The 9,365-nt window shown below is 46.7% G+C and overlaps 1 protein-coding gene across 1 annotated transcript; it reads left to right on the forward strand.

Annotated features, from left to right (window-relative positions):
• Nucleotides 1-951: 951 nt before the first annotated feature.
• On the forward strand, nt 952-9,119 carry LOC310924535 (WD repeat-containing protein 20; the record flags this gene model as incomplete). The annotated part of the gene is made up of 4 exons (XM_083886309.1): nt 952-1,440; nt 5,020-5,202; nt 6,757-8,166; nt 9,072-9,119. The coding sequence occupies exons 1-4, from the start codon at nt 1,003-1,005 to the stop codon at nt 9,117-9,119; spliced, it is 2,079 nt and encodes a 692-aa protein (XP_083742435.1). The 5' UTR covers nt 952-1,002.
• Nucleotides 9,120-9,365: the final 246 nt, after the last annotated feature.

Consider the following 9,365-nt stretch of genomic DNA (forward strand, 5'->3'; position numbering starts at 1 on the left):
TGTACGCAAAAATTTTGGTCCGAAATTTGAAAAATAAATTTGACAAAAAAATATTGACAAAAACGTCATACTATACTATGTCATCCAAAATTTGAAAAAAAAATGGACAACATTTTTTGTTCAAAATTTGAAAAAAAAAATTGACGCAAAATTTTTGGTCCAAAATTTGAAAAAGAAATTTGACAAAAAATGTTTTTACAAAAACGTCATACTATACTATGTCATCCAAAATTAAAAAAAAAAATTTGACAAAAAATTTTTGGTTCAAAATTTGAAAAAAAAAACTTGACCCAAAATTTTTGGTCCAAAATTTGACAAAAACGTAATACTACAATACGTCGTCCAAAATTAGATTTTTTTTTTTTTTCTTGACAAATTGAGTATAGCATGTTATAGCAACATAAGAAAGTGATTTCAATGAAAACAAAGTGAGGACCGGCCAAAATGTCCTCTCTCCGTAAAAATGACCTCACTTTGTTGGTTAAAAACCCTCACTGGTCCTCAGTATGCTGCAAGTACAAGAACACACACACACACACACACACACACACACACACACACACACACACACACACACACACACACACACAGAGGTGTGAGCAGCAGCAGGAGTCAGGCCGGGGCCGGGACACAGAAGCATCAGCATCATCATCAGTATCATCAGCATCAGCATCAGCAGCGTCACACGTACTTTACGCACAGTCAGTGAATGAACGGAGGCAGCAGAGGGACCCGGCGGTGGAGGATGATGCTGACACTGGCTCAGTGGGGCTTCTTCTGTGGGTTTGTTTACCAGGTAGCAGCGGTGTGGTCGCCGGTCCTGGTGTAAAATGCACTGGAGCAGACCGGACGTGCTGGTCGGCCTAGCTCAGCTCGGCTCGCTTCTCCTCTTTCTATCCTAGTACTAGGATTTTTTTTTTTTTTTTTTTTTTTAATTACAGCGTTATTATTATTTCCAGGTCAAAACCTCAGTTTCCTGTGCGGCTTGTTTGTACTAAAAAAATGGCCGGAGATGGTGGCGCTCTGAAGGATATCAATGAGATTAAGTCCCAGTTCCGGACCAGAGAGGGCTTCTACAAGCTGCTCACCCTCTCGGACTCGCAGCAGCGGGGCGGACTGCCGCGGGCTCCGACCGCTGGAGCCACGCTGGGCCCCGGGCCTGGACCCGGTCCGATACCCGGCGGAGGGGTCGGGCTACTGCAGGGGCCCGGGGCTGCTGCCGCCGCCGCCGCCGCCGCCGCTGCAGCCGCCGCCGCCGCCGCCGCCGCCGCCTCGTCTTCTTCCAACGCCGCGGCCAACTCTTCCCCGGCGGGCTTCCTGCCGCCGGTGCGGGTCTCTATGGTCAAGCTGCAGCCCGAAGACCCGAGCGAAGAGTCGGAGCGGGTGTGCTTCAACATCGGCAGGGAGCTGTATTTCTACACGTACACTAACATCAAGAAGGTGAGTGAGCATGGACCTCCATCCTCAGCCTCTCTTGGAGCAGGATGACGGACTGTATGTTCCAGGCTTAGCTTAGCTTAGCCGTGCTAGCCTGCGCCGCTATGGTGATGCTGTGTTAGCTTGTATTTCATCATCTGTCTCCTGAACACCCTTTATTTGTTAGCACGGAGCATTAGCCGGACATCAGTGTGACTGTGATGGGGACGTGAATCTGTGACACTGCTGCTCTGTGTGTGTGTGTGTGTGTGTGAAACAATGTCAAAGCACAGGCTGCTGCATTTCACTGTCATCATCTGCTCTGATCACACTGTGACTGCTCTTAAACACAGGTGTGTGTGTGTGTGTGTGTGTGTGTGTGTGTGTGTGTGTGTGTGGAGTAGGAATGAACAAATAGCTTTTTATATATAGTTGTTTTATCAATCAATCAATCAATCAATCAATCAATCAATCTTTATTTTTATAGCCCACAGTTTACAAAACATAGTTTGTCTCACGGGACTTCACAGGGTTGGTAACATCCTCTGTCCTTAGACCTTCGACCAGGGTAAGGAAAAACTACCAGGGGAAAAAAAACCCTTGTAAAAGGGAAAAAGGGTAGAAACCTTAGGGAGAACCACAGGTGAGGGATCCACTCCCTGGACGGACAGACGTGCAGTAGATGTTACCAAAAACATACAATACACAATAACAATAAGAATAAAAAGTGAAAAAGTCTTTAAATGCCAGCATCCATCTGGATCACTGGGTTTGTCACAGCCTGTAGTGATGACTGTTGTGGTCAGAGACTTGAAGATGACGGAGTCCTCCTTCCTGTCCTGACCTCATGTCGTTCACTGGTGTCAGCAGAACTGTAAGAGACAGTTTTAGATTACTAAACGTAAATGCACAAAACAGAAAAGAGAATAATAAAATAATGCTAATTTTACCAGCTTTCCTGTGACTGAACTGTAGGTCTCATCACTGCAACTTTGTCCCATGATGATAGTTTCCTTCCATGGAAAGTCATCATTTCACTCATTCACGCTTGCACACAACCTCACAACAAACTTAAAAGCTCACATTGGGCTTTTAAACGTGAAGTAAGTAGTTTATAGTGCCATCTAGAGGAGAGGCTGAAATTTACAACAAAGAACCGCTCCTCTGCTCACCCCCTCCCTTCCCTGAGCGCTACGGTGTCCTCAGAGGGTCAAATGTCGTCCTCGTCGTCTTTCTCCGTGTCAGCAGATGAGGTTCGTGAGGCGAGGGAGAGGGCGGAGCTACCGCGGCCGTAGCAGACGAAGCAGAGAGAGAGGAGGCGGGACTTCTGCTACAAGTAAAGAGACGCTTGATTTGTTCTCTCGCGTTTGTCCTTACAGGCTCCTGTAGAAACATGGCGTCTCTCTGCTAACAGTGGCTATGCAACCGCGCCCCGCGACCATGTTATTTTAAATGACTTTTTGAAACACTACGAAAATGAAACAAAAACCATTATACAGCGACTAGACAATGCAGGAGCACATAATATGTATAAAAGAGTGGATTTTGGGTTTATATAAACCCATAAATACTACACAGTGTCCCTTTAAGACCTAACCTCCGAATGTTCTTTCATTAGAGAACAAACTACACAGTCTGATCTGTCTCACTATCAGCTGTTGATAAATTGATAATAGCTTCAGATAAACTCTCGTGTTGTTTTCCGTCACTTTCTGACACAGGCAGCACAGGAGAATTAACAAGATAAATGATCATGACGAGGCAAAAACTGTCAGACATGAAAAACAGTGTGAGAAACACATGATCTCTGTCTTGTAGTTTATTCAGTTCTCACTGTGACAGTGTTGTGTTGACGTCATGGTATAATTCAGAATGACCTCACCAACTCCTCCTACCAAATCCTGGCCTCTCTGAATCTTCTCTGATGGATTTCTCATTTAACATAATATTTCTTTTGTGACAAATACGATGTTTACCATTGACGAATCCCAGCAAACCAAGTTGAAACTGCCATCAGAATATCTGCAGCAGAGAAGGTGAGCACCTTCACAAGGACTTGACAACCTCAGACACATATGAACAAGTGACCTGAGGCCACGGGGACATTATGGGGCACGATGGAGAACCTCCTGACACGCTGCTCCACCACCATCACCACAGACAATAGCACTCCAGTGTGTACAGCACAATACATCATCAAAAACTCAGTCCGAGCATCAGGAATCTGGGAGTGACCTTTGACAGTCATCTGAGGTCTGATAAACAAATAAGCAACGGTGTCAGGACTAGTTTTTTCCAGGTGCGTCTGCTGGCCAAACTTAAAACGTTTTTAAGACGTCACGACCTTGAAAAAGCCATCCGTGCGCTAATCATTTCCAGATTAGACTACTGCAACGCACTGTATGTTGGCATCTCCCAGACTTCTCTCAGTCGCCTTCAACTGGTGCAAAACGCTGCTGCCCGTCTTTTAACCAACACAAATAGAAGAGAGCACATCACCCCTGTTCTTCACTCTCTTCATTGGCTTCCAGTCTCTTTTAGAATCGATTTTAAACTTTTAATGTTTGCCTTTAAAGCTCTTCATGATCTTGCCCCATCTTATTTATCTGAGCTTTTAACTGTTCGTGATCCGGGTAGAGCTCTGAGGTCAAACAACCAACTGTTGCTGCGAGTGCCCAGGTCAAAGGTCAAAGTATAAACACTGTTGCTGCTCCCAGGCTCTGGAATAAACTCCAGAGCCTTGAGATGCGTCTTATCTCTGACCTGGGCCTCTTCAAATCAAGGCTAAAAACCTATTTATTTAGGATGGCATTTAATACCGAGTAGTATGGTGACACTTTTTTATCTTTTATCTTCTTATCTTTTATCTGATTCTATCTTATTTTATTTTGCACTATTTTATTGTTTTTACTGTTTTTAATTACTTTTATTTGTTTCCTCTTTATTTATTTATTTCCCGTAAAGCACTTTGGATCACCGAAAGGATTGTTGTAAAGGGCTGTATAAATAAAGTACATTTACATTTACATTTACATCATCAGGTGGAAGCTCTGCAGCTCGGGAGGATAGGATCTATACACACAGTGGTGCTTCAGGAAGTCCCTGAGATTCATCCAGGTCACATCTCACCCTCCCTCCCTGTGATGGCCATAAGAACAGGCCATCACAGAGTGTGATGTTTCACTCCTGTGCAATCACTGTAATACTCTTTAAAGCTGTAGCGTGTAACCTAATATCATACAACGTAAACAAAGATCCACAGATGAGTTCACACGATGCTGGTTGAGTCTCTCATCTCCTCACGACTCTGTCTTCAAATAGCAGCGTTTTGTTTTTGTGTGTGTGGAAACACAGATGAGATGCATTTTCACAGTAGTAAAATGTAGGTCAAGGAATTAACCCCAGTTCTCTGAAACACGAGTAAAGTTGTGAGATGCTGAAGTTAATGTTGAACGACGATGGCTGGAATATGGACCTAGAGTCGTCCTCTCGCAAAGCTGACGTGTGGAAATACACATTTTGAATCTTTATGTGAATCCTTTCCCCCGAAGCTCAGTTTGTGATCCGTCACTCACCTGTTTGTCTTTTCCACTCTGTCTGCAGGCTGTAGACCTCAGTAAGCCGATAGACAAGAGAATCTACAAGGGGACTCAGCCAACGTGTCACGATTTCAACCAGTACTCGGCCACGGCGGAGAGCGTCGCTCTCATCGTGGGTTTCTCAGCCGGCCAAGTCCAGTATCTCGACCCGATCAAGAAGGAGACCAGCAAACTCTTCAATGAGGAGGTATTCTATATGGCCTGCATGTTAGTTTCCTCATTTTCACCAAGCAGTAGAGTCTGCAAATGCAAACCAATCCGTACCATCCCAGCACAGTGATCTAGCACGTGAAGGTCAGAGCTCGTCACACAGCAGTGCCTTGATTGGTCGACAGAATCATCAACGGTGACGCTCCAGTTTTAAAGCGGAACTAGACAGGAAGTTCCTATTAACGCTGTTTTTTTGGTGTGTATCTGCGTCATTACCTTGTTTATGAAGCCCTGACGGTTTGAAACAAACAGTTCAGCCATTGCTGAGAACGTTGTGTTTTATTGTAATCTCGGAGCTCAACGAGATCACTGAAAATCCCGTAATAGTTACGTAAGCAGCGGTTCTCCTGAACAACCGATCGTCCTGCTCCGGGCACTAGTCCGGGCACTAGTCCGGGCACATCCGCTTGCGTACATTGAACCGCAGAAGAAGAATAACGTCCGTTGTGGAGGTGTTTCACGAGCGACAGTGTCTTCTGACTCTAGGTCTGACTCAGGGTCAAAGGTCGTCAAAGGGACTGTGGCGGGGAGTCGTGAAGAAGCTATTTTTAAACACTGTTAAAACAATGTTTTGATAATGAGGTGCAGTGCATCCACCGTTCCAGAGGGGGGCGCTGCGTTTCTGAGAACAGATGTGCTGGATAGTACTGGCCAATCACAAGACTCTGTCTTCTGGGGGTGAAAGTTCACTCTGAAATCTCGCAGCAGAAAAACAGCGTCAGAAAAGAGGATTTCTATTGGCTCGTTTACAGCAACTAGGAGGTTTTTGACCATAAAAACAAGTTAATATATGTAAGTAGACCATTATTTGTGACGGCAGAGAAGATTAAATGCAAATGTTTTTTATGCATTTTGTCTTGATTAATGTCAGAACAGGTGTGACAGCAGCACATTGATTTCAAGTAGATTTCGATGTAGCTCTTGCCATCTGGCCTTTACGCCCCACAGTGGATCAGCGTTTGCTGTCATTAAACATACAGCATCATCACGTGAAACGCATCTGTTGTGCTGATGGGATTAAGGCTGTTGTTAAACAACACAGATGCTGGGATTAGATGCTATGCTGTGATGTGGACACACCGTCTTCAGTGTTGTTTCTCCTCGTCTTTTATAGAGTGTGTTAAACTGGCTCTTTCTGTTAGATGGAATTCTCCTTAATGGGGTTCCCAATTAAATGTAGTAAATTGGAGGGGGAGGGGGATCTGTTCACCTCCCTGGGATTTGCTTCTCTAAATCCTTTTGTCTGCTGCTGCAACTCTCGTGGTCTCTGATGTCACGTCTTTCTTTTTGCAGGTGTTTTTCTCAGAAGTTTATATTAAATATTTCTAGCTAATGCATTATGGTAGCAATGTGGTCTCTTCATCTAGAATCTACATAAATGTAGCTCCTGCATTCGGATAAGTTCCTTCAATCACCTCTTGCATCATTCCTTCTTTTGTTTTATCCTAACAAATCCTCTCCCTTGTCTTTCTTTCCTTCCTGTTCTCCTCATTTTCTCCTTTTCCTTGTTCGCCTCCTCTCTTTTTTCCAGAGGCTGATAGACAAATCCAAGGTGACGTGTCTAAAATGGCTTCCCAAGTCAGAGAACCTGTTCCTGGCGTCCCACGCCAGTGGTCACCTCTACCTCTACAACGTGGATCATCCGTGTGGCACCACGGCGCCGCAGTACTCTCTGCTGCGGCAGGGGGAAGGCTTCGCAGTTTACGCCTGCAAAACCAAGACGCCGCGCAACCCGCTGTTGCGATGGGCGGTGGGCGAGGGCGGCCTCAACGAGTTTGCGTTCTCCCCGGACGGCGTGCACGTGGCATGCGTCGGTCAGGACGGCTGCTTGCGTGTCTTCCACTTTGATTCCATGGAGCTGCAGGGTGTGATGAAGAGCTACTTTGGCGGGCTGCTGTGTGTCTCGTGGAGTCCAGACGGGAAATATCTCGCCACGGGCGGAGAGGACGACCTGGTGACCGTCTGGTCATTTGCAGAGAGCAGAGTGGTCGCAAGGGGCCACGGCCACAAGTCGTGGGTCAACGTGGTGGCGTTCGACCCCTTCACGACCTCCCTAGAAGACGATGAGCCTATGGAGCTCAGCGGCAGTGAGGAGGACCTCCACCAGGGGGTGCCAAACAATTCCACGCACTTCGGCCGCGTCCGAACGAGCAGCACGCTGTCGCGTCTTTCTCGGCACAGCTCCAAAGGTGGCGGTTCGGCATCGGTCACATACCGGTTTGGCTCGGTGGGGCAGGACACCCAGTTCTGCCTGTGGGACCTGACAGACGACGTGCTGTACCCACGCCTGCCGCTGTCGCGCGCCTTCACTAACACTTTTGGACCATCGCTGTCCAACTCTGGCAGCGGAGTTGTCAACAGCACGTCAGGCGGGGGAGGAAGTGGAGCGGTCGAGGGGCATCATCACCCACCAAACACCAACACTGGCACGTCCAACCCACCGACACTCCCTTTACCGCTCCCTCGCTCCCTCTCGCGCTCCAACTCGCTGCCCCACCCTGCTGTGGCAAACACCTCCAAGAGTCAGGGCGCGTCGGAGGGCGGCGGGGGAGGCGGAGGAGGCGGAGGAAGCAGCGGAGCGGGAAACAGTACTCCGTTCAGCATAGGTCGCTTCGCCACACTGTCGCTCCAGGAGCGCAAGTCAGACAAGTCTGGCGGGAGCGGCGGCGTGGAGAAGGAGCACAAGCGCTACCACAGCCTGGGCAACATTAGCAAAAGCAACGATAAAATCAACGTGGCGCCGAGGAGCAATCGTCTGGACGCTGCTAAGGTCTTGGGCACTACGCTGTGTCCACGCATGCACGAGGTGCCACTGCTGGAGCCGCTGGTGTGCAAGAAGATCGCACATGAGAGGCTGACGGTGCTGGTGTTCATGGACGACTGCATCATCACCGCCTGCCAAGAGGGTCTCATCTGCACCTGGGCGCGGCCGGGGAAGGCGGTATGTCTTTGAATGTTTATGTACAAAATCATTTGATAGTATATTATATTCCATTAATTTTTAAACGTAGTCGTGTCAAACAGAAGATGAAGAGTTAGCCACTAAATCTACACTACCGTTCAAAAGTTTGGGGTGTTGCTGCTGGTGAAGAATGAAATAGAGAACTTCTGCCGGCCGACAAGTTTTTATTTTCCTTGCAAGGAAAAGGTCTATCTTCACAGCAGCGATCGTAGCTGGAAAATAGACCCAGAGCGTCGTGAGCACCTCCACATTTATACCTGAGCAACTCCCCTTTCGCATTCCTCCAATAGACAAAGAGTCTTCCTTTCCAGGCGGTGTTTTCACACCTCTTTGTCTACTGTAGGTATCGGGGAGACGACTCCCTGTGGATGCTGGAGGAAGGTGTCAGTTCAGGCTAGACACAATATACAATACTCAATAAACAAAAGGAGCTGGTATTCTGTGTTGGGCAGGTATAGCAACTCTTTTGATGAATAAAAGTGTGACTTTTGATGGAAAAAACAAAAAAAACATATAGGTGACCCCAAACTTTTGAACGGTAGTGTATATAACATACATTGCTAAATATTAGTCAGTTAGTACTTATTTTAGTTCAAAGAATTTCGCTCATAAATGTGGTTCATTCCTTTTTTTCTACACTGTGGATTTCCTTATTCCAGGACATTCATTATGAAATGGTTGATTAGCCTACATGAGTGGACATGTGAGACTTCACCTCTTCAAAAGCCAAATAAATGACTCAGCTTTGAGATTTGATCACGTCTCCTCTGCACTGCAATAATGGCTTCTCGACGTCCTGCACTTTTAAAATGAAGTCTAGATTTTCCTCGCCTGATTTGCGCCTCGTCTCTAAACGTCCTTTATGTCTTGTCTTCCTCACTCAGAACTTGACAGCACAGAATGGGAACTCTCCGAGTGGCACGGTGGTATAGCTGGAGGAGAAGCTTTGCACTCATCCCTTCCTTCCTTCCTTCCTCCCTCCATCTCCGACCTTGTTCTTTGTCGTCTTCTCTCTGTTCATCCTAAGATTGTTAGACCGTGCCCAAACTACGACTGCAGTATTATACCCTCACTATAACTCTGTGCGCTTGCCATAACCCAAAACCTGTTTCCTGTCAACTTAACTCTCATGATGGTGACATCAGTTTATCGAGGAAACACTTCTGGAACAAGCAGAT

This window comes from Microchirus variegatus (genome assembly GCF_963457635.1).
Source record: "Microchirus variegatus genome assembly, chromosome: 3".
Taxonomy (NCBI): domain Eukaryota; kingdom Metazoa; phylum Chordata; class Actinopteri; order Pleuronectiformes; family Soleidae; genus Microchirus; species Microchirus variegatus.